The sequence below is a fragment of the Chlorocebus sabaeus genome, chromosome 9 (assembly GCF_047675955.1).
Source record: "Chlorocebus sabaeus isolate Y175 chromosome 9, mChlSab1.0.hap1, whole genome shotgun sequence".
Taxonomy (NCBI): Eukaryota; Metazoa; Chordata; class Mammalia; order Primates; family Cercopithecidae; genus Chlorocebus; species Chlorocebus sabaeus.
The window spans coordinates 98606841-98632470 of NC_132912.1; the positions used below are offsets into that span (position 1 = coordinate 98606841).

The following is a 25630-nucleotide window of genomic DNA, read 5'->3' on the forward strand; positions in this document are numbered from 1 at the left end:
TAAAAGACATAGCTCAGAACAGCAGCTCTTTTTAAGTTGACAGTTGCAAAAGTGAATGGTGTTTTCATTCTTAAGAAATGCTATCAATTAAAAATAGATGCTTATCCTTGTCTGCACTGACAAGGGGGAAGAGAGGCTGAGCAAGAGCTGGGAAGCTTGCCATTCTCTCCAGGTATTTTGTCTAGAACATGAAAGAAATGTGGTCAGGGCCTTCATCAAGAGTTGCTCAAATGTCTCAGCACTTTGCAAAAAGGTTAGCGGTGGTTTTTTGCATCTGGTGGTACTCTGTGGAGGAAGATAAGCATGTTGGAGTGGAGGCAATTTGAGACCAGGCCTACATATGGCTGCTGAGGAAGCAGATTTAGGCTGCTCTTTGAAAAAAAATTACTTCTGGTTTAGATTAAAAGTTCTCATCCTGGCTAACACGGTGAAACCCCGTGTCTACTAAAAATACAAAAAAATTAGCTGGGCGTGGTGGCGGGTGCCTGTAGTCCCAGCTACTCAGGAGGCTGAGGCAGGAGAATGGTGTGAACCCGGGAGGCAGAGCTTGCGGTGAGCCGAGATTGTGCCACTGCACTCGAGCCTGGGCGACAGAGTGAGACTCCATCTCAAAAAAAAAAAAAAAAAAGTTTTTTCAGGTTTCCTCTCTTATCCACATCTCATTTTTTACTTCATAAGATTATGTTAGGCTGGGAATGCTTATATCTAGACCTGTAGGTCTGCTCAGGTAAGTCATGTGGGGAATTGTTCAGAGGCCCTGCAAGGAAGCTAAGAAGGGCCCGCATTTGGGAGAATTCCTGAAGCATTTGGGGAAGGGGTTGCAGAGTTAGACCCCTGTCCTCACCCAGAGCCTATAGCATTGAGGTGGATGTTATGACCCAGGGTTCACTTTCCCAAGCTGCATCATTCACTCAAATAGAAAACATAGTTTTGTCAAGTACATTGTTAGGAGGTGACGCTTTCCCTCCTAACTTCATCATGGGGAAGGACTGCTACTCCAGTATGGCTTGTGTTTGGGAATGTTCCTTCTAAACACCTTTGGTAGAGAGATAATAGCAATGTTTAAGCATGTACTGTGTGTTGACAGTGGTGGACATTTGCTTTCTGTGCTTTATGCATATCTATCATGCTGCCTTTCCCTGCTTTGGCAAGGGAAATAAAATGCAAACCATACTTGCTGACACTTCAGGTGCCTGAAGTCATTGGGTCTCTGAAGTGGAGAGACTGGGAGAGTGAGTGGAAAGGAGACTCTATGGTTGTCTTCTGGCAGCTTCATTAGAGGGCGAGTAGAATCTTTCAGCAGCCGGAACGCAGCCACTTTTCTACTCTGAAAATCTGGGCATCCAAGATCTGGTCAGTCCAAGTGAACAACGTGATCAGATTCTATGTGTACTGATGACCAGCTATATCTCAGTGTACTCTGGATCCTCACATTCAGCCTCGTGAATATTCAGCCTTTCTAGGGAAAGGCATCCCATTCTTGAAGATCCGTCAATGCCCCTTTATGTGGAGGCCGGAAAGAGGATATCCATGAAGGGAAGAGAACCTCGTCATGTTCCACTGCCCTGGGAATAGAAAGGAGAGAAGAGAGAGGGGAAGGTGGGAGAGAAAGGAGAGAGGAGAGTAGACTTCCTCTCCCAATTTGGAGAGCAGAGAGTAATGAATCCACCTACAGGCATGAGCATGATCAATTCTGGATTGATGAAGAAGGTGGATGCCTTTTTGGCTTCTATATTTTTGGCTACTGTCATAACCTTCAGGAGGCCAGACTGCATAGCCAATGTACAGCTTTCCAGAAGGAGGAGGGGAATAGAAGTGTTAAAGAATTCAGGGAAATTAGGCCAAAATGGCATCTCCCAGCGCCCCCCCCCCCCCAGCCGCCCCACCCCACACAAGGTATAGGCCAGCCTTTAAGGACCTACAGGGGCTCAGCACTTTCAAGTTGGACCTAAGAAGATTCTTGGGATTTTGTATCCCATAGGTATCCTTCAATTGACAGGCCCAAGACTACTTCGATAGGGGAGGAGGTCTTTTCACAAAGGGAAAGCAGAATGCAGTGACTGAAAGGAAGGGGTAGGGACCTGGACAGGCAATGTCAACTGATGTCCACACCAAGGTCTCAAGAGGATGTCACATGAAGAGGAATCAATCAAAGGGTAATTTCCAGAACTGTGCTGAAAAGACAAGCTCCAAGCTGGGTCATTCTGAGGATTTCATCAGAGCAAGACAAGGCAGTCTAGTTATGGACTTATCCTTCCAGAAACTGGGGACAGGCAGGAACCAAGTGAGAAACAGACCCCAGCCAGGAGTTAGGATTTGCAGATGGGATGACTCACAGGAAGGGAAAGAAATCTGGGAAAATAGGGGTGTGGTTTAGGCATCCAGGAGATACTACATATAAAACATCTGGCATAGGTCCAGATGGTACATGATGCATGCATAACAAATGTTCTCTCTCTGCCAAGGGTGTCCAGGAGGCAATGCCTATCTGAAGGGCTGAGGGATGGAGCAGCAGACAGAAGTCCAGGCTGAACTAGAGAGGTCCTGGCCTGTTGTCCTCAAATTGAGGGCAGGAGAATTGCAGAGGAGGCTGTGGGCATCTGGGTGTATATTCACAACAGCTAGGCTAGGTAAGGGCAAGGGATGGCAAGCAGCTCTTAATATTTTTAGTAGGGAACAGGATGAGTAAACATAGGAAGGACTCAAGGAAACAACCACTTTGCATGACTCAGATGCAAAAAAAGACATTAAGACAGAAGATAGAAGGTGAGATGTTGGCAGTGCTAGCAGTCCTTAGCAAAATGCTGCCTAAACTGTGTTCCAGAGCTGTGTTTCTCAAACTTTACTGTGCACATGAATCATCTGGGAATCATATTGGAATGCAGATTCTGAATTGGTAGTTCTAGGGTGAGGACTAACCAGCTCCCAAGTGATGCTGATGCTGCCAGTCCAGGGACTAAAGTGAGTGGTAAGGCTTTTAATGACACTGTTAAGATGCTCACAGAGGCTCTGGGCCAAAGGCTCTGGTCAACAGCATACAGAAAACTCAGATTAAACAAAGTTTAGGGGATGAACAGAAGTACTGAAATTTAGTGTTTCAGAACCTACTAGACCACAGGAACTACTTTTTTCCTGGAGAACCTATTATTATCTCACAGAAACCTGTGCAGGAAAAGCTTCCTTAAGAGATCCTAAACTATAAAACCCTGCTCGCACTGAAGGAGTGCAGCACCACCCCCAAAGCCCTCTGGAAGAGGCCAACCTTCAGGTGCACTGGAGCTGGGGCGTTCCCCTCTCTTCATCAGGTCTACTAGAGAAAAAGAGGGCCACAGAGAGATGCCTATTGTACGAGTATGATTTCTCCTTCACTTCACTTCTAGATAAAAACATCTTACGCTGGAGTAAAGGAGAAGTACCTGAGTGAATACTGCTTTTCTGGTACCTACATTCTCTCCCTCCTTCTGCAAGGCTATCATTTCACAGCTGATTCCTGGGAGCATATCCATTTCATTGGCAAGGTAATTTGGGGGCCTGTTGGGCTGGGGGGAGGTTGGGGTTCGGTGGTAGTGACTGAAGCCGTTTGGGGCTTGAAAGAGGGGGAAGTCAGCCTGGTGTAGTTTTGGCCTGATGTACTGTTCTACCATTCTGCTTCGAACCCTGGCATTCTGTGTCAAGCCCTCCTGGGTCTGTTGGCCCGCTGTGGGCATCCTCTCTAAGGACAGCTACTTGCATTTTCAGTTGCACCTTCCCACATAACAGTGACTAATTCCTTACAAAACAAAACACAAAATGAGATATATTAAAGTAACAGCATTTCAGCAGCTACAATGACTGTGTGCTGACTTCAGCAGCCCTCTGAAAGGCCCCTTCCATAAGCTGGGAAAGTATGATCATGGTTTCATCATCCTTGTTGGTTATTACTTCAAGGTTGACCAATCTGAAAGCTCAGTGTGAAGAAGGGGACTGAGTGGCTGTGAATGATGAGACCATTGTTTAGAAGCCAGGCTTAGCATGAGTCCGGAAGAAGCAACTTCAATGCTGTGCTTTACCACAGCGCCACCTGCAGGTATCCAGGAACAGAGAACTCAGCTGAGCGACTCATGCTTGACTAAAAATACCCAGGGCAGTGTGTCTCTACCTTTTTAAGCCCATGCTCACTAGTGGGGAAAACATTTTACCCCCTGTATTAAATATGGTGATTTCAAGCAAAACAAAGCATTGAGACAGAGGGCTGTAGCAGGCCTGAGGATAACAGTGTCCTTACACTCTTGTCAGTGCTGATCTTGCTAATTCAAACTTAAATCTTTTCCTTGTTATAATATTCCAGACTTCCTTTAATTCCAGCAGTTTATTTTGTTTGAAAGATTATACCTATGTCAAATTTAGGACTGACACATGAGGTAGTCATGATGCATGTGTGTATATACATTTTTTTAAAGAGACATGGTCTCACTCTGTCACCCAGGCTGGAATGAAGTGGTATGATCAGAGCTCACTGAAGCCTCAAACTCCTGGGATTAAGTGATCCTCCCCACCCAGGCTCCCAAATAGTTGAGACTACAGACGTGTTCCACCGTGCCCAGCTAATTTTATTTTCTGGAGAGACAAAGTCTCACTATGTTGCCCAGGCTAGTCTCAAACTCATGGCCTCAAGTGATCCTCTCTCCTTGGCCTCCCAAAGTGCTGAGATTACAGGCATGAGCCAGCCAGAGCCAGCCAGTGATTTATATTGTTTGAATTCTTCCAATGCATGATCCAATAATTCTAAGCCCTAGGTGATAACTCCTCTAACTCCTCCAACCACAAACAACAGACTTTCCCCACTGTTTGCAGATCCAGGGCAGCGACGCCGGCTGGACTTTGGGCTACATGCTGAACCTGACCAACATGATCCCAGCTGAGCAACCATTGTCCACACCTCTCTCCCACTCCACCTATGTCTTCCTCATGGTTCTGTTCTCCCTGGTCCTTGTCATAGTGGCCATGATAGGCTTGCTCATCTTTCACAAGCCTTCATGTTTCTGGAAAGATATGGTATAGCGAGAGCAGCTGAAATATGCTGGCTGGAGTGAGGAAAAAAATTGTCCAGGGAGCATTTTCCTCCATCGCAGTGTTCAAGGCCCTCCTTCCCTGTTTGCCAGGGCCAGTCTTGACCAGTGTGAAGCTTCCTTGGCTTTTACTGAAGCCTTTCTTTTGGAGGTATTCAACATCCTCTGCCTCAAGGACTTCCGGCAGACACTGTCTCTTTCATGAGTTTTTCCCAGCTACCCCTTTCTCCTTTGTACTTTGTGCTTGTGTAGGTTTTAAAGACCTGACACCTTTCTCATAATCTTTGCTTTATAAAAGAACAATATTGACTTTGTCTAGAAGAACTGAGAGTCCTGAGTCCTGTGATGGGAGGCTGAGCTGGCTGAAAGAAGAATCTCAGGAACTGGTTCAGTTGCACTCTTTAAGAACCCCTTTCTCTTTCCTGTTTGCCATCCATTGAGAAAGCCATACAATGCCTTTGGAGAAGGCAGACACACATTCCACTCCCAGCCTGCCCTGTGGGTAGGAGAATTTTCTACAGTAGGCAAGTATGTGCTAAAGCCAAAGAGTTTTTTAAGAAATATATGTGCTCATGCAGTAAATACAGTTCTCAATTCCACCGAAAGCAGGGATGTCAATAAATCACATTCCTAGGTGATACCCAAATGCTACAGAGTGGAACACTCAGACCAGAGCCTTGCGAAAAGTGGACGTACATACATGCATTCAAACATCAGGGCTGACTGTGTGGTAGGTGGTATACACATATCACAAAGAAAAATACAGTTACAACTCAGGGTCACAAAAAATGCATCTTCCAACGCATATTTTTATTATGGTAAAATATACATAAATACAATTCACCATTTTAACATTTAATTCATATTAAATACATACCAATCAGTGACATTTAGTACATTCACAGTGTTGTGCCACCATCACCACTATTTAGTTCCAGAACATTTGCATCAACAAGAAATTGTCTAGAGACAAGACTATCCTGGGTAGGCAGAAACCATAGATCTTTCTGTTTACAGCTGTGGAAACCAACTGTACCATAAAGATAGTTCGCTGAGTTTTAAAGCCAAGCCACATCTTATTTTTCCAAGGTTTAATTTAGTGAGAGGGCAGCATTAGTGTGGAGTGGCATGCTTTTGCCCTATCATGGAATTTACACATCAGAATGTGCAGGAACCAAGTCTGGAAGTGTTGCCACCCCTGTCACAAAACATGGGCTTTGTTTGCTTATTCCATGAAGCAGCAGCTATGGACTTTACCATAGAAACATGAAGAGACCCTGTACCCCTTTCCTTAAGGATTGTTGCAAGAGTTACCTGTTGAGCAGGATTGACTGGTGATGTTTCATTCTGACCTTGTTCCAAGCTCTCCATCTCTAGATCTGGGGACTGACTGTTGAGCTGATGGGGAAAGAAAAGCTCTCACACAAACCAGAAGCCAAATGTCCCTATATCTCTTGAATGATCAAGTCACTTTTGACAACAGCCAGCTGAATATAAAAACTTAATAAAGCTGTGGAAAGGAACTCTTAATCTTCTTTTCTGCTACTTACGTTAAATTCACTAAATCTTGATTAGGAATCAAAATTCGAATTGGGACATGTTCAAATTCTTTCTAGTGGTAGTTGCCTATACTGTCATCGCTGCTGTTGGTTGAGCATTTGTGGTGTACCACGCTGTGTGCTCAAGGGCATTACATTCATCTTCTCATTTAATCCTCACAACAATCCGAAGAAGGTAGGTATTACCATTCCCACTTCACAGAAACAGAAACTGAGGTTCAGAGAGGTTAACTCATTTGCCCAAATGGCAGAGCCAAACCTGCCATGCACGTAACCATTATTTTCTTTCCCGAACATACCAGGCTGTCTCCTCATAACTTCCAAGCACGCACTTAAAACTCCACATGAATACAGGGTTCATGGGACATGGTATTCATAGAAAGGGAGGCAGAAAGCTGGTCTGTTTCTGATAGGCTTGTGATTTAATATCATTCTGCTCATGTGCTTTGGATGGAAGCACGTGTGGCATATGATGCTAATCAGTGGTTCCCATACCCCTGGCTTCCTAATTTTAATGTTTGCTCACTGCACAGTAGATTGACATCAAATAGTGGCTGACGATGATGAAAATAAAGGTCAAATGAGTTAAGCCAATAGCAGCTCCCTTTTCCCTTCTATCTGCATATACAAAGCACTGTCATGCACACAATCTATTCCGACCCTCACAACAACGCAGAAGGGTTTACAAGTGAGGGTCACACAAACGACTACATGGCAGAGCAGATACTGCAACTCATGTCATCTGGTTGAAGCCTATTGCTTTTTCTTTTCTAAACACTTTCCCTCAGCAAGTTGGAATTAGACTTCACAAGTCTTCAGAGAACACAAATCTTTTGTTATTCCATTCCTGTTTTGTTGCCTAGGTCCAATCTCCCGCTCCCCAGAGACGCAAAAAAAAACAAAAACAAAAACAAAAAAACACCACCACACACACACACACAAACCCTTTAAGGTATTTGGGAGCCAAACTCCACTTGTTAAAATCTCAAATTATGGAGACAATCAGCAGACACAACCTAACCCCAATTCTTTTGGAGGAAAGGTTGGTTTAGAAGCAGATCCAGCAATCTGCTTTGGGCCACTTTTGGTGGGGTAGATGAAATAAGATGGGTCACTGTTAACTAATTTTAATATTGGATTGGCCATTGGTTATAACTGATTACCATTCTCCCCTGGATTTTCACCCAGGACCCAAAACTTGGTTCTGCTAATCCTGTTCCTTTATGAGGAACCTTTTAAAGTTTCCTTTATAAGGTGGGAGTTTTTAAATTAATTAATTAATTTTTTTGAGACGGAGTCACTCTGTCACCCAGGCTGGAGTGCAGTGGCACAATCTCAGCTCACTGCAAGCTCCGCCTCCTGGGTTCATGCCATTCTGCCTCAGCTTCCTCTGTAGCTGGGACTACAGGCGCCCACCACCATGTCCGGCTAATTTTTTTTTTTTGTATTTTTAGTAGAGACAGGGTTTCACTATGTTAGCCAGGATGGTCTTGATCTCCTGACTTCATGATCTGCCTGCCTCGGCCTCCTAAAGTGCTGGGATTACAGGCGTGAGCCACCACGCCTGGCCAGGAGGTTTTTTTTCTATGAACCTATAGGGGAGAAAAAAGATCAGCAGAAGTTGTTTTTGTTTTTTTTTTGAGACAGAGTCTCACTCCGTTGCCCAGGCTGGAGTGCAGTGGTGCTATCTCGGCTCACTGCAACCTCTGCCTCTTGGGTTCAAGTGATTCTCCTGCCTCAGCCTCCCAAGTAGCTGGGATTGCAGGCGCCCACCACCATGCCTGGCTAATTTTTGTATTTTTAGTAGAGACGGGGTTTCACCATGTTGGCCAGGCTGGTCTCAAACTCCCAATCTCAGGTGATCCACCCGCCTTGGGCTCCCAAAGTGCTGGGATTACAGGAGTGAGCCACTGTGCCCGGCCGGAAGTGGTTACTTCTGTAGACAAAAGAATAAGGCTACTTAATCAGGCTTTCTGTGTGACAGAAAGAGAAAGAAAATGTAAAAGTTTCAATTCATCCAATTCTTAATAAGAAATATATAAATAAAAGTTTTTTAAAGTACACTTCATTTTAATGTTGTATCAGTCAAGGTCCCTGCAAGAGACAGATGGTACACTCAAACTGGGTAACACAAGAGAGTTTAAGAAAGCAACTAAATCCAAAATACTATCAAGGAATCAATATAAAAATTGTTAATATTTTTCTCATACTGTTTTCAAAATATATTGTGTATATTACATTTACAGCACATCTTAATTAGGACTAGCCGTATTTCAAGTGCTCAGCTCACATGTGGCTTGTAGCTACCATATTGGACAGCCCATGTCCAAAAAAATACATGTAAAGTTAAAGTTTAAAAGACACAGGAACTAAACCCTCATCGTCCTTCCCTTGGGAGGTAGTTTGGAGAGCTATAGATGCTGTAACATTTTTGCTATTGTTTATTATACATGACATTATTCCTAAAAAGGCTTTTGAGATCCTAGGTTGTATTCCTCAGGTTTTGTTGCCTTCCCATGAAGATGTGAAGGCAGGGATGCCTGTTATTCAGTCCAGGATGCATGACGAGAGACCTTGGGAAAGTTTCATCTAGATTTAAAGAGAATTCTTGATGCTTACGTTCCATACTCAAAATGTAAATTTGAATATTAAAATAAAGATGATTTTTCTTTTGGAGCTAGTCTTGCTCTGTTGCCCAGGGTGGAATGCAGTGGCATGATCACTGCAGCCTCGACCTCACAGGCTCAAGCGATTCTCCTGCCTCAGCCCCCTAAGCAGCTAGGACTACAGGTGTGCACCACCATGCCTAGCTATTTTTTTTTCTGTAGAGACAGGGTTTCCCTATGTTGTCCAGGCTGGTCTCAAACTCCTGGCCTCAAGCAATCCTCCTGCCTTGGCCTCCCAAAGTGTTGAGATTACAGGTGTAAGCCACTGCACCCGGCCAAGATGAATATTTTAATAGCTCACAGAACAAAGTTTGCCACATAATGATAAAATTACTATTAAAACATATTCCCATTTATTGTCAGTTTAAAAGATGAACTGAGTTTCACCCAAACTGGTCTGGCCCCTCTCTGATAAAACTTCCAGTAGTTGCTGACCTGTTAGAACATGACAGTTGCTCATAACTAGCTTTGCTTACTAACCATATTTCTTTCCATTTGTATTAGGTTCTTTTTATAACAGCTCAAAGTTTCATTAATTGCTGCAATAAACATTGATTTTCATGTTTGTGAGTCTGCAAGCCAACTGGGAGGCTCTACTTCAGGTGGTAAGGGTGGATCAGAGCTATTCATATACCTCTTGTTCTCTTTGTCTAGTGGTTTCTAGGGATATGTTCTCATAATGAACCCCACAAAGGCTCGTGAAAGTGAGAGGAAACTAGGATGCCTCTAAAGGCCTTGGTCAGGATGGGGTCTCCTGTCACTTCCATTGCAGTCTATTGTAAGTCATATGACCAAGTTCAATAAAATATAAACAAGTTAGAAAAACAATGGGAGGAATGGTAAAGTCATATGTCCAAGGCCATGAGTGATTAATTTTAACACAGGAAAAAAGTGAAGCATTAAATGCAATTATTTAATATACAGTGCCGCATTAACTGAAATATAAAATGTGTTTACTGTAAAATATAATCTGCTTGTCTCAGCAAAGAAATACTATCTTTAAAAAATATCATTACTTCTAAGACGTCATCAATCTGCAACTTCTTTCCATAGCCTTAATCAGGATGCTCTGGCAGCTCCTACATTAGCCTCACATTCTAAACTGGTAGACTTCCTAGGAAACCACACATCTATTTGTTTTTCTTATTTTATATGTTTAGGACAATGTATAGCTAATTACCCTACTTTTATTTGCATACAAATCTAATACAATCAGTTTTATCACAGATATAATGGATTTTTCAATAGTGAGGAGAGAGGTGCCTCCATGAGCCTTCTCTTTAGAAAAGTGGCATTCAGGACTCTTCATTTGAAGTGAAGATTGCTGTATCTTTTGCATTGCTGTATTTTAGATAAATTAAGTTCTAAATTGACGCTATAATCAACTGACACCATGATCAGTGATGATGATCACCCTCATCAGCACTAGAGTTGACTTTTTGTTTTTATAACCCCTTTGCATGTATGTTGAATAGCAAAGTTCATCAGAGAACATGTATTAGTCAATGGTAAGTAAGATATCCTCATCTAAGAAATAACATCACCTCTTCTAATAAAGTTCTAAGAAGAGAGGGAAGAAAAAGTCTTGGGAGCTAGTCAGGAAATAGTGTGTATTTGCAATTACCTAAACTGAACTCTACCATTACTCCCAACCCAGCTCCTCCTCCTGTGTTTTACATGATTAATGCCACCCCTGCCTCAACTAACCAAGATCAGCTTCATCACTGGGACCTCCCCATTCTTCCTGTGCAATATTTTTCTTTTTTATTTCTCCTTCTAATATTACTGTTATCGCTCCAGTAAAGATGTGTAATATATTTCACCTGGACTGATACCAGGAATGATGGTGTTGCTTCCAATCTGTTGCTGCTAGATTAATCTTTGCAAAGCACAGGCTTAATTTCATTGCCCCTTAACTAAAACCACTGGTGGCTTTCCATTGCCTAAAAAATAAAGTCAACCTCCCCAGCAGACATTCAAGGCTTTCAGTGATCCATGGCTGTCAGCTATCTCCAGGCTCACATCCCACTCCACTCCTCTGATGTTTCCTACACTACACTACACTACACTACAGCCAGGTAGAATGACTGTTCACCCAACACTATTCAGGTTGTCTTCTCAGCCTGAAATACTCTTGCACCTTCAAAGCTCAGTTCAAGTGCCCCTTCATTTGTGAAGCCTTCTCCAAGTCTCCAAGTCAGAATGTCTCTTCCTTGTGCTACCACAACCCTTCACCTGAGCCTCCATTAGTGCACTGAGACCATTCTGTTCAGTGTTCGGGTGAAGCTTCTTGGTGCAAAATATGTTACCTATTTCTTTCTGAAAAGTTGGATTCAGGGATATTTTAGTAGGACCCAAGGTAATAGTTCTAGCCAACCTCCCTGTCCACTGCCAAGCCGACTACAAACCCTTCTGTTGCTGGCGAGCTGGTCCATGCCACTAGTTCTGCTTCATTCTATTTCTCTCTTAATGTAACCATCTTCTTCCTCCAGGTTTTAAGAACCAGCCCAACTCCTGGTTCCCTGATGAAGCTTATATTCCTCTAGCCACATCGAACTTTTTCTTTTTGGAACATGCCTTTAGTTTCTGTGTAGTTTGCCATGCAGCACTTCATTGTACACATTATTAAAACAGAATTTTAAGGATTAGAATGAACCTTAAAAGATCACGCATCTCAAAATTTAATGTACATACAAATTACCCAGGGATTTTGTTGAAATAAAAATTATTTAATTTTAATTAATATAAATAATTCAATAGGTGTGGGGTGAGGCCTGAGGTTCTACATTTCCAATAAGTTGCCAGGTAAAGCCAATGCATCTGTCCAGGAACCACACTTTGAGTATCAAAGGTCTAGATGACATTATCATTCCAAATAGTTTCTTTTACAGGCTCTCAGATCAGTGTTCATCTACTACCTGACTACCTGACTGTCATTCATAGGCAGTCTGTTCCATAGCGGGCCAGCTAAAGTGGCATTTACAAAGCTCACTCCTCTTATACAATAATCCAAGTGTTTCTTTTGTCAGTTTTCTGTGCCCCAGGAGATCCCTCTCTGCCTTGCCCTCTGCATTTGGGGGACCAGCACCTTGCACTCAGTGAAGGCCTGGAGTGCTTAAGAGGGATTTCTTCCAGCTCTCTTGCCCTGGCCTTCAGTGTATTAGGTGTATTACCTCCATGCTCTCAGTAGAGGCCCATAGGAAAGAGTAGGTAGGTTATGCCAGCTCACATGCATCCTTTAAAAATGGTTTAAAAGTTTAGCTGGTTTCTTATTATTCCTGTCTGTGGATGTTTCCTTCTCCTGTCACTCTACTAGGGATGAAACAGCTAATCATGTTCAAGAGTTCAATTTAGATGGTTTTTAAAAACTACGATTGTATTAGTTCGTTTTCATGCTGCTGATAAAGATATATCTGAGACTGGGAACAAAAAGGGTTTAATTGGACTTACAGTTCCACATGGCTGGGGACGCCTCAAAATCAGGCAGGAGGCAAAAGGTACTTCTTACATGGTGGCATCAAGAGAAAAATGAGGAAGAAGCAAAAGCAGAAACTCTTGATAAACACATCAGATCTTGTGGGACTTATTCATTACCACAAGAATAGCACAGAAAAGACCGGCCTCCATGATTCAATTACCTCCCCATGGGTCCCTCTCACAACATGTGGGAATTCTGGGAGATACAATTCAAGTTGAGCTTTGGGTGGGGACACAGCCAAACCATATCATTCTGCCCCAGGCTCCTCCAAATCTCATATCCTCACATTTCAAAACCAATCATGCCTTCCCAACAGTTCCCCAATGTCTTAACTCATTTCAGCATTAACCCAAAAGTCCACAGTCCAAAGTCTCATCTGAGACAAGGCAAGTCCCTTTCACTTATAAGCCTGTAAAAGCAAGCTAGTTACCTCCTAGATACAATGGGGGGTACAGGTATTGGGTAAATACAGCTGTTCCAAATGAGAGAAATTGGCCAAAACAAAGGGGTTACAGGGTCCACACAAGTCTGAAATCCAGTGGGGCAGTCAAATTTTAAAGCTCCAAAATGACCTCCTTTGACTCCATGTCTCACATTCAGGTCACACTGATGCAAGAGGTAGGTTTCCATGGTCTTGGGCAGCTCTGCCCCTGTGGCTTTGCAGGGTCCAGCCTCCCTCCTGGCTGCTTTCTTGGGCTGATGTTGAGTATCTGTGGCTTTTCCAGGCACAAGATGCAAGTCGATGGTGGACCTACCATTCTGGGGTCTACCATTCTGGGACTGTGGTCCTCTCCTCACAGCTCCACTAAGCAGTGCCCCAGTAGGAACTCTGTGTGGGGGCTCTGTCCCACATTTCCCTTCCACATCACCCTAGGAGAGGTTCTCCATGAGGGCTCTGCCCCTGCAGCAAACTTTTGCCTGGGCATCCAGGCATCTCCATATATCTTCTGAAATCTAGGCAGAGGTTCCCAAATCTCAATTCTTGACATCTGTGCATCCGCAGGCTCAACACCACATGGAAGCTGCCAAGGCTTGGGGCCTCTACTCTCTGAAGCCACAGCCCAAGCTCTATGTTGGCGCCTTTCAGTCATGGCTGGAGCAGCTGGGACACAGGGCACCAAGTCCCTAGGCTGCACACAGCACTGAGACCCTGGGCCCTGCCCACAAAACCACTTTTTCCTCCTGGGCCTCTGGGCCTGTGATGGGAGGGGCTGCTGTGAAGGTCTCTGACATGATCTGAAGACATTTTCCCCATGGCCTTGGGGATTAACATTAGGCTCCTTGCTACTTATGCAAATTTCTGCAGCCATCTTGAACTTCTCCTTTAAAAAAATGGGTTTTTCTTTTCTACTGCATCAGCAGGCTGCAAATTTTCCAAACTTTTATGCTCTTGTTTCCCTTTTAAAACAGAATGTTTTTAACAGCACCAAAGTCACTTTTTGAATGCTTTGCAGCTTAGAAATTTATTCCACCAGATACCCTAAATCATCTCTCTCAAGCTCAAAGTTCCACAAATCTCTAGGGCAAGGGTGAAATGCTGCCAGTCTCCTTGTTAAAACATAACAAGAGTCACATTTACTCCGGTTCCCAACAAGTTCTTCATCTCCATCTGAGACCACCTCAGCCTGGGCCTTATTGTTCATATCACTATCAGTATTTTTGTCAAAGCCATTCAACAAGTCTCTAGGAGGTTCCAAACCTTCCCACGTTTTCCTATCTTCTTCTGCGCCCTCCAGATAGATGAGATGTTGATAGAAAAGTTACGAGAGAAAAACTGAGTAGTCTCTGAAGAAATACCAAAATAACCCATACTAGGTTCAGGCAAGAGTTAACATCTAACTAGGTATATATAGAGAATAATGTCATAGATAACTGGAGAAAATATACTCTAAATCGGGGAAAGGCACATAATGACTTTCTCTCTACACCTCTTTGTCTCCTTTCAACCTTTTCTCTCTTCTGTGGCCTTATTTTCTATTCTAGTTTTTCTATTCCAGCACTTCTTTCTCTTTTCCTGGCTTTTCTTTTGATTTCTATACCTTTTTATATCTTTTCTTCTCTTGTTCTTTCCCTTTAGGGTGTCATGCTTCACCTTTCTCCTTGCCTTGCACTTCAATTTCTCAGGACAGTGATCTGCTAATGCTCTCACCTAAGTGGTACAGATTTAAAAACTACTGAATGATAGAAGAAAGGACTACTGGGTTGCGTATGCTAAAAATATTTTTTGTAGCACATCTATAAGGAATATTTTCAAGGCCGTTGTCTAACAATCATGTTTCTGATTTTTTTTTTTTTTTTTTTTGAGATGGAGTCTCTCGCTCTGTTACCCAGGCGAGTGCAGTGGCGCAATCTTGGCTTACTGCAACTTCTGCCTCCCAGCTTCAAGAGATTCTCCTGCCTCAGCCTCTCAAGTAGCTGGGATTACAGGTGCCCGCCACCACGCCCAGCTAATTTTTGTATTTTTAGTAGAGACAGGGTTTTGCCATGTTGGCCAGGCTGGTCTCAAACTTCTGACCTCAGGTGATCCACCCACCTCGGCCTCCCAAAGTGCTGGGATTACAGATGTGAGCCACTGTGCCTGGCCTGTTTCTGATATTCTTTATGGTCAATAATTAAACTATTTAAATCTAAGTTATATTTACTTCAATCCTGAGAAATAACTTAATGGGGTATTTTCAATTCATAGCAATCAGAAATAGCCTTGGTTGTAAATTGAATCTACAGTGCAACAAATATGAATTTTAGTTTTGAGTTATAATTTTATACCACTTTTGAATGTTTATACAAATGCCCTAATTTGAAAGACGTTTGAGTGTTTCATTGAAATAAAATACCATTCCTTAGTGTAGAGAACAAAATGACTGACTTGTTTAAATACCAATCAGGATTTATGTTAATAGGAAGTGGGTGGTCCTGACAAGATCTTGGTCTTTGTAAGAATGTTTCTTGGTCAAAGTCCAAGTCTTCTGATGGCATTTATTCTTGCGGCTCACTAGGTGGGTGGTAATAGTAAAATATTTGCCTTGGTTCAGTTCCATTGTTGAAAACAAAATTTCTTAACTCCATTTGTTTTTGAAATTTTTGAGAAGGTGGCGATCTTTGTCCACAACCTCTATTAACACATTTTTTTCAAGGGCATTTTCTCTGAAAAATCGTATTGGAATGGTCATGTAAAGGTCCCAGTGTATGATCTGATACTTTGTCAGTACATTCTATATCTTCCAAATTCATTTCATTGTGAGAACAGTGTTGGTAAATAGGTCTTTACCTTTGCAAACCACTCCTACTGAAGTAATGAAAACCTCGTACAGGTAACTGGTTCTGAAAATCCCCATGAGGTGAGTACTCACAGCTATATGGAAGAGTTGTTTTCGTCTCCAGCCTCTGTTAACAAAACCAAGATCTTTCACTGGAAGTGTTTCTGAAAGTTCCTATAGGCCTGGTTATGAACAGTATGCATCTTTTGTCCACAAGCTTTGCTAACAAAATCAAAATCATCTCCAGGGTCTGGTTCATGGAGGTCACTGTGAGGCTGGTGATCATTAAATGGTCTTCGTTTTGTTCCAGGCACCCGGTTAATGAACTCCATCTCCTCTTGGGAGACGTTATAATGATTAGCAAAAAATGATGATGATTAGCAAATAAAGACGATGATTAGCAAAAAAATGAACATCTTGATCCTAGTCCCTTGTGAGCAAAATCCCAGTCTCTCAAGTGTCTCTTTTCTGGTATGCTGTCACTACACCGGTATTCATCAAAATCCCTATGCCTTTGGACAGGTTCATTGTTGACATAATCATAATTGTTTATCTGTACACCATTTTGAGGGTACTGATCATTAAGAAGCCTTGACTTTTTCCCAGACTCATGTGTGGTGGGGGAAATATGCTATACATTCCCAGTATTTTAACAATAAATAAAAGATAAATGCTATGCTATTAGCAAAATCTCTCTTTACGCAATTCAACAGGACACAAGATGACTTCGGTGTGATGTTTCCTAAATTGGGTTGTGCCTCATTTTCATTTCTCCTTTCTATCTACTCGTGAGCCCAAAACACCCTCCCACTGAAGCAGCCTTGTTGTCTGGAGTGACACCTGAGGTTTGCTGTCTGACAGCCATAGAGATCAAGGATGCAGACATACAAAGAGTGAGGTTAAGATCAGATATTTAACAGGTGAAAGAGAATAGCTCTCTGCTACAGAGAGGGGTCTGCCAAGGACTATTTTGCCTTCACTATCTGCCTAAATAATCTCTTTCTGTCTCATGTATTACTATCAGCTATCAGCTTGTAACTATAAGCTTTAAAAATTCCAAACAAAAGTGTTTTGCTGTTAAACAATAAATTTTTAGTAAAAACTGGTGAACGCATTTAATGGCATCTTTTCATTTAAAGGAATGTGTCCTAACCAGGTCACTTTTACTGTAATTTAATGCATTAAAGAAGTAATCTTACAAATATGGCTGATGACATGCTGGTTTATTGTACTGACTTCATGTCAAAAGGAACAATCAAAATATAATTTACTCCTAAAGACATTGAGCTGATAACATTAAAATATTTATTATATAAATAGCATATTTGGGCTGTTTCTTGTTCTTAGTTGCTATAAATACAGCTGCTATGAACATTCATATCAGATTTATGAGTGAACAAAAGTTCTCATTTCTCTGGGATAAATGCCCAAGAGTGAAGCTGTTGGGTCCTATGCTAAGTCTGTTTCTATTTTTATGAGGAACTGCTAAACTGTTTTATAACATAAAAAACACACCAACTTGAAATAGAGATAAAAAAGAAGAATAGATTTCAGTTAGAATGAAAAAAGATAACTTTTAAAGACCTAGGATAAGATACTATAATTGACCACAAATTAGAACTGTGCTTCCTAGCAACAAGAACACAAAAGGAAAGTTTCATTAAAAAACAAAACAAAACCCAACCTAAACAAAAATAACCCCCCCAATCCCCACAATATCACCTGAAAACAAGTCAACCAATTTCTGGCACTACTATTTTTTTTTTTTTTGAGACCAAGTCTTGCTCTGTCGCCCAGGCGGGAGTGCAGTGGTGCGATCTCGGCTCACTGCAACCTCCACCTCCCAGGTTCATGCCATTCTCCTGCCTCAGCCTCCCGAGTAGCTGGGACTACAGGCACCCGCCACCATGCCCGGCTACTTTTTTATATTTTTAGTAGAGACGGGGTTTCACTGTGTTAGCCAGGATGGTCTCAATTTCCTGACCTCGTGATCTGCCCACCTCGTCCACCCAAAGTGCTGGGATTATAGGCATGAGCCACCACGCCCAGCCTCTGGCACTAACTCCTAAAAGGGATTTTCCCAAGGATTTATAAGAAACAGGAATATAACAAGTTATTTTCAATGTTGAAGATAAATCCTTCCTTAGAATGGGAAAGCAGAGATTGTGTGAGGGAAAGGAACTGTGTCAAGGCAATATGAAGTGCTGTGGGAAGTTGAAGAGCTCTGTACACCCTTCCTGTACGTTATGTCCTGTGAGGCTAATGCCTAACAGTGCTTGGCACTGCTCAAGTGCTCCTTCTCCTGGGAAAGAGAAAATTCTGAATTGTGTCTGTTCTAACTTGTATTAAATCAGTTCACAGTAGATAATCTCAATGTATTGAAAATAAGTTATATATTTCATTTTTTCTAAAAAAATCAAACCAAAGACAAACACAAACTATTTCTTATATTTAAACTAGTACTGTGTATTCTGAAATTAGTTTTGTAGAGAAAAATGCCACCAAAGGGTGTAGAAACTTATCAAAGATAGAGAAGATTGCAAGATTTTTTTCTATTGTCTTGTCAGTTTATAAATATACACACACACATACACATTATATGTGAAAGTCATAGAAAAGATTCTAGTACCATTTGATAAACCTTAATTCAGTTTCTGATATATCGGTAGAATAAATACAAGTTATTACTAAGAATCATAGCATTTTAGATTTTGAAGAGCATAGAGATTATCTATTTCAACATTTCCCAGTTTGGAGAACCTTATTGTCCCATATCATAATGCTTGTTCTGTGGGGGAAAAAAGTGAGTTCTGTGTTTAAATAAGTTGGGGAAATGCTGGGCTAAATACAATTTAATAAATTTCTTCAGGATGTCTAATGCTTTTAATGAGTGAATGTTCATGGTCATAGTGGGCTGCATTTCCCAAACTTATTTGACTTTAAAAAATACTTTTTATTCCTGTAAAACTAACAATATCTCATGAAACACTGTGTTTTTAGAATACAGCATAAGAATAGCTAACTGATCTGGTCCAACTCCTTATGTTATAAATTAAACATTTGTGGCCTAAAAAAGTTATCACTTATCTAGGTCACATACAATTAATAAGTGGCAGAGCTAAGCACTGAACCCAGATTTCCTGATTCCCAATCCTATGGATTTCCCCCACTACTCTATTATTTTAAAAATATGTTTCATAATTTTTATAAAATATTCATTTAAAATCATGTTACTAATACCCATGAAAGTCTTTATTTAGAGGCCATTCTCTGGATTCTTCCATAGAATTATCAGTTGGGGGATTTGCATCTTCATCTGAATCCCAGACACCCATTCCAAGATTACTAGAAGAAAGTATCAATAAACAATAGAAGCTTAAAATTCAATCAGAAACAGTCATAGGCTTTTAGAAACATAAGTTGAACATAAAATGAGAAAAAGGCAAATCTATACACCATTCATATCTTGGGAATCTATAGATATGCTGCCATTTGTCATAGTGGAAACAAGAATAACACATCATCAAGCACAATTTTAGAGAGTATTTTCAATTGTTAGGCTATACCCATTATCTCTTGTGGCCAAGAGAGCATAAAAATTATTAGGGGTTTGAAGAATACGTATTATGAGGAAAGTTTAAAGGAAGAGAGAGAGGAAGTGGGAAATTAGGTCAGGGGTACTGAAGTACTGAATTAACTAATGAGCCCTTATAAGTATTTTTAGCTTCACCAAAATATAATCAAAACAGTATACAAAATAATAATAATGGTATTTTAATATCTTTAATAGTGGAGATTTGGTACTAACTTTGCTTATTATTCCTCCCTTCATTAGAGACTTTTTAAGAACTCTTGCTTCAATAAATGGTTATAAATTCCCTTTTTTTCTTGTTGTAGATAATACACAAGTATCCCGTGACTTTAAAAATGTTTTTACTTCATCACTTATAAGATGCATATAATCAATCTGAAATTCTACAGAAAAAATTCTGCATAATTTTGTTTAAAAGGAATTTTAGCTGGATAGGGATTCCTTGTACAGTCCTTTAGTACATGAGTAATGACTATTTGAGGTATAAATCTCAGAGTTAATAGCTAACACTTATTTAGCTCCTACCATATTTGGCACTGTGCTAAGAGCTTTACTTGTATTAACTCATTTAATCCTTACAACAACCTGTGAGGTATTATCTCCATATTATAGTTCAGAAAACTGCGGCACAAAAATTGTAACGTGGAAGCAGTGAAATTTAAACATAGGCTTTCTGGCTCTGCCTCCCATGTTCTTAGCTAATGCTATGGATTGAATGTTTGTGTGCCCCTAAAATTCATATGTTAAAGTCCTAATCCTTAAGTGTGATGGTATTTGAATGTGGAGACTTTGAGGAGTAATTAGGTCATGAGGGTGGAGCTCTCATGAATGGGAACAGTGCTCTTATAAGAAGAAACATAAAAGAGATGATCTCTTTCTTGGATATGTGAGGATACAGCAAGAAGGTGTCTGTCTGCAAATCAGGAAGAGAGCCTTCACCAGGAACTGAATGAGCTGGCACCTTGATTTTGAACTTCCCAGCTGTCAGAACCGTAAGGAATAAATTTCTGTTGTTTAAACTACTCAGTGTATGGTATTTTTGTTACAGCAGTCTTAACTAAGACAGCCAAAAAGTTATATTGTCTCTTTCCAAGGAGGTAATTGATTTTAAGTACACAGCAGTGGCCAGCCCCGTTCTATTTAGTACATGAGTCAACATGAGTTCAGGAAATTTTTACTTAAGTCTAATCTATTCCTAATTCAAATTATTTCTGGCTGGTTTGAATAAATACTCCCAGATAATTCTAGTTTTCTTTCCAATACTGACCTCTAAATTACTTGAGCAAGACCTGCCTTTTTCTGAGGACTACATTTAGTCTGAAATATCTTTTTTTGTTGTTTTTGTTTTTGTTTTTTTTGAGACAGAGTTTCGCTCTTGTTGCCCAGGCTGGAGTGCAAATGGCACAATCTTGGCTCACTGCAAGCTCCGCCTCCAGGCTTCAAGTGATTCTCCTGCCTCAGCCTCCCAAATAGCTGGGATTACAGGTGCCTGCTACCATGCCCGGCTAACTTTTGTATTTTTAGTAGAGACGGGGTTTCACCATGTTGGCCAGGCTAGTCTAGAACTCCTGACCTCAGGTGATCCACCCGCCTCAGCCTCCCAAAGTGCTGGGATTACAGGCATGAGCCACTGCACACGGTCCTAGTCTGAAATATCTTGATACTCACCCTCTACAAGCCTTTCCTCTTTCTGAGCTATAGATTACCTAGACACCTGAATTTCCTTTTCAGCTATCATTCATTAGAACCTAGACCCGGTAGGTGTTTCTTAAAATTTTCAGGCAGCTTATTTTCATGTTAGCTCTACAGCCTCACAGAAAATCAAAATCATGTAAGCAGTAGTATGTAACCAATATTTGGGTCCTAGACGTACCCAAGCATATTTTAAATGTTCATGGGACCTTGCAATCATCAAATCCAAATTTTTCATTTTATAGATAAGAAAAGTGGGCCGGGTGTTGTGGCTCATGCCTGTAATCCCAGCACTTTGGGAAGTCGAGGTGGGCGGATCACCTGAGGTCAGGAGGTTGAGACCAGCCTAGCCAACATGGTGAAACCCCATCTCTACTAAAAATACAAAAAAAAATAAAAAAAAAAAATTGCCAGGTGTGGTGGTGTGCGCCTGTAGTCCCAGCTGCTTGGGAAGCAGAGGCAGGAGAATTGCTTGAACCCAGGAGATGGAGGTTGCAGTGAGCCGAGATCGTGCCACTGCACTCCAGTCTGGGTGACAGGATGAGACTCTGTCTCAAAAAAAAAAACCAAAAAAAATGACACACAGAAAAGACAGATTTCTTAAAGCTAGACAGTGGGAGAACAACAAAAGTAGTCATTTGTGGGTCCCCAAGACCAGTGTCATCCTTTTAAAGTAGACGAACAAATGCTTAAACCTCATATTTTCAGTTCAGTCCAACAAATATTTATGAAGAACTGAAGTAATATTTTACTTAAAAGGGCTAGTCAAAGCTGGTCCATATTTACTATATTGTAATATAATTTCTGAAAACTGGCTGCAGTAGGCAGAATAATGCCCCTCATCCCAGAAAGATATCTACATCTTAATCCCTGGCACCTCTGAATATGTTCACCTTATATGGCAAATGGGAATTGGCAGATGTGACTAAGATGGGAAGACTGCCTGGATTATCAAGGTGGGTCCAATTGAATTATGTAGGCTCTTAAAATTGGAGAACCTTTCTGGCTGTGGGGATTTGACTATGGATGAAAGGTACACAGAGATGCAAAGTTGTTGACTTTGAAGATGGAGGGAGGGGGCCAATATCCACGAAGTGTGGGTGGCATCTAGAAGCTGCAAAAGGCAAGGAAACAAATCTCCTGTAGGGCCTTCAGGAAGGAATGCAGGCCTGCTGACACCTGATTTTAGCCCACTGAGACCCACGTTGGACTTCTAACCTACGGAACTGTAAGGTATTGTGTGTTTTTTAAGGCACTAAATTTGCAATAATTTGTAATAGCAGCAATGGAAAACCAACCCACTGGCACTGATCACAAACTCAAATTTCCAGTTTCCTCTCTGGTCCAAGTATCAACCCAAAAAGTAGGGACATAAATTAGAACTCTGATTCATGAGGGCAGTGAATCTAGAAGGTTCTCGGATGTGGGTACATGAAATGATCACTTTTTAATTTTGATGTAATTGCTCTTGGGTGGGACCAGACATCAGGTTAAAAAAAAAAGTCATGATAAATTCTAATGTATAATCAAATTCAAAACTCTATTCTAGGAACAAAAGAAAATAAGCATCTGAATTGCCTATTGGGGGAATAACTTTGTTCTCTAATAGGTACCCAGGACTTTTTCTTTTATTGAAAAACAGAGTTCCACTCTGTCACCCTGGCTGGAGTATAGTGGCACCACTATGGCTCACTGCACCCTCAACCTTCCAGGCTCTAGTGATCCTCCTGCCTCAACCTCCCAAGTAGCTTGGACTACAGGTACACACTTCCACACCCAGCTAAATTTTTATTTTTTGTAGAGGTGGGATCTTCCTATGTTGCCCAGGCTGGTCTTGAACTCCTGGGCTCAAGTGATCCTCCTGGCTCAGCCAAAGTGCTGGGATCACAGGTGTGAACCACTGTGCCTGGCCAGTAGCTAGGATTTCTTAGAAGACAAACACCATATCCTTACACCCAAACTGGTACAGCTAGCAGTTTTATAGAGAGCAGTCAGCACAGGTTGCCAAGATGAGCAAAGCTGTGTTTCATTAAAGCATTACAAGGGCTATCCTTCAGATTTTAGCCAAGGGACTATGTATACAACTGCAGTCTCCTGTGCCCCAACAGTTCAATGACTTTGAGAGCTGGTGAGGCTAAATATCTCCTCTCTACATAATGCATCAATCTGGGTGATTGGTACCAAGTGAGAAACCTGGGAAATCAACCCATTCCTCCCCCCAACTCACGTACCTACATCTCTTCGCCATTATTTTAGTAAGTCTCTCTTTTAAAACCTTCAACTGTTTTCCTCACCATCTCTTCTGCCACCGCCTTAGATTAGGCCTTAATTAATTTTTCCTTTAATTTCTGTAATTGTTCCCACACTAATCTCTGTGCCCCCAACCTACTTCCATTCTTCCATACTGTGAAACATACATTTGGTCATAGTCCATTTCCTGACATACAACTCCCAAAACCCTTGGAATCTCCAGAGTGGTAAGAGTGCCTTTTGTATACTAATGAGATGACTGGTGACTGGGGCCCCTGATAGCCTCAGCATTATACATTAGAATTTCTGGTCCTCAGAAAAACCAAGGCAGGATTAAAGTGTTGGGACTTTCAGTTCTATCCCTTAACCTTTAGGGAGGGGAGAAAGGCTATAGGTTAATCTCCTCACCAATGGCCAATGATTTCATCCCTCATGCCTACCTAATGAAGCTTCCATCAAAATACAAAAGGCTTGGGTTTGGACAACTTCTGGATAGCTGAACCTGTGGAGGTTCCTAGAAGGTGGCTTGCTTGGAAAGGGCATGGAAGCCTGGCTCCCCTTCCCACATACTTTGCCCTGTGCGTCTCTTGTCTGGTTGTTCCTCTGTATCCTTTGCAATGTCCTTTTTAATGAATGGGTAAACATGAGTGTTTCCCCGCATACTGTGAGGCACTCTAGAATATTAATAGAATGATTTAGGAGGGGTTATGGGAACTCTGATCTATAGCCAGTTGTCAGAAGTACAGACTGCAACCTAGGGCTTGTGATTGGCATCTGAAGTGGGGGACAGTTTTGTGAGACTAAGTCCTCAACCTATGGGATCTGATGCTATCTCCAGGTAGATAGTGTCAACAGAATTGAATTACAGGACACCCAGATGGTGTCCACAGCAGAACTGCTTGATGTGTGTGGGAAAATCCCCACACATCTGGTGTCAGAAGTGTTGAGTAGCTGTGTGAGAACAGGGAAAACACCTTTTTTCCTTCATGTAAACTATCTATTCGAATCTGTCTTACTCTCTGGTGCCAGAGTAATCTAAGATACATAACTTATTATGTGACTCCTACATAAAATGCCTCCATGACTACATTTTGCCTTTAGGCTGTAATTCAAATCTTCTTAAGACAAGTCAGCTCCTTCATGCTCTCACCCTTGCTATCTGCCGCTAGGTGAACCTATAATCTAGGCATTCTCACTACTTGTGAATCCCCCATGCGCCATGCTTTCACACACCTCTGTGATCCAGCTTACATTGTTTTCTTTGCCTAGCCAATGCTTCCTTTACATTTCTGCTCAGACATCAGAATACTCCGACTCTTCTCCATTAACCTTCTCTGAGTACCCATACTTTCACTATCTGAAATTGCCTTATGTGTTGAATGCCTTTCTCCAGCACCATCCACACATTCGTTGTTTCATCCCATCATCAAATGTGTTTTAGGTGCCCAAAATATTCCACACACTGTTTAAACACTTAGAGATACCAAATCAATCAAAGTCCCTGCCCTCAAGAGGGACAGACAAAAGCAAGTACATACATCATTTCTGATAGTAGTAAGTGCTTTGAAGGAAATCCAAGATTATGCAATCAACAGTGACTAGAAGAGAGGAACAGCAGTAAATAAGACAGTCATGGAAGACTGGTCCTCTGAGAAGGTGACATTTGAACTGAGCCATGCAAAGATAAAGCATTCTAGGCAGAGGAAACAGCAAGTGCAAAATCCCATCATATAAGGCCTTGCAAGTCCACACAGATTTACAAGCTTCACGGCCTGGTGTGGGTTAACCTGAAATAATCAAAAGGATCAAAATCCAGTGGAGTTTATTCAAGTAAGAAGCTGGGAATAGCCATCTGGGAGACACAGACTCCAGAGAAATAGGGTCAGTGTTCCAAAGTTCAAAGTTAAATTGTTGCATATATAGGCAGAAAACAAAGAAGTTTAGTAGGTTTCTAACATTTTCTAGAAGGCTAGTTTATGAGTTTCTTTTCTGTATGGCTTGTTTTCTTTACAGTTGGTTTTCATTTCCTTTCCAATTTAAAAGAGGTATTTAACACTCCATCTTAACACAGTGTGATAGCCATGAAAT

The 25630-nt window shown here is 41.5% G+C and overlaps 1 protein-coding gene and 1 long non-coding RNA gene across 6 annotated transcripts in view; one reads left to right on the forward strand and one right to left on the reverse strand.

The window, feature by feature from the left end:
- ENTPD1 (ectonucleoside triphosphate diphosphohydrolase 1) overlaps nt 1-5087 on the forward strand; it is a 173636-nt gene extending 168549 nt beyond the window's left edge. For all 3 annotated transcript variants that reach the window (XM_038009352.2, XM_073019214.1, XM_007963683.3), the window contains 2 exons: nt 3381-3518; nt 4834-5087. In XM_038009352.2, the coding sequence (XP_037865280.1) occupies nt 3381-3518; nt 4834-5040 (345 nt within the window). In that variant the 3' untranslated portion in view covers nt 5041-5087. The remainder of the gene's footprint in view (nt 1-3380; nt 3519-4833) is intronic.
- LOC119627954 (uncharacterized) overlaps nt 1-25630 on the reverse strand; it is a 170901-nt gene that overhangs the window by 132346 nt on the left and 12925 nt on the right. The window lies entirely within an intron of this gene.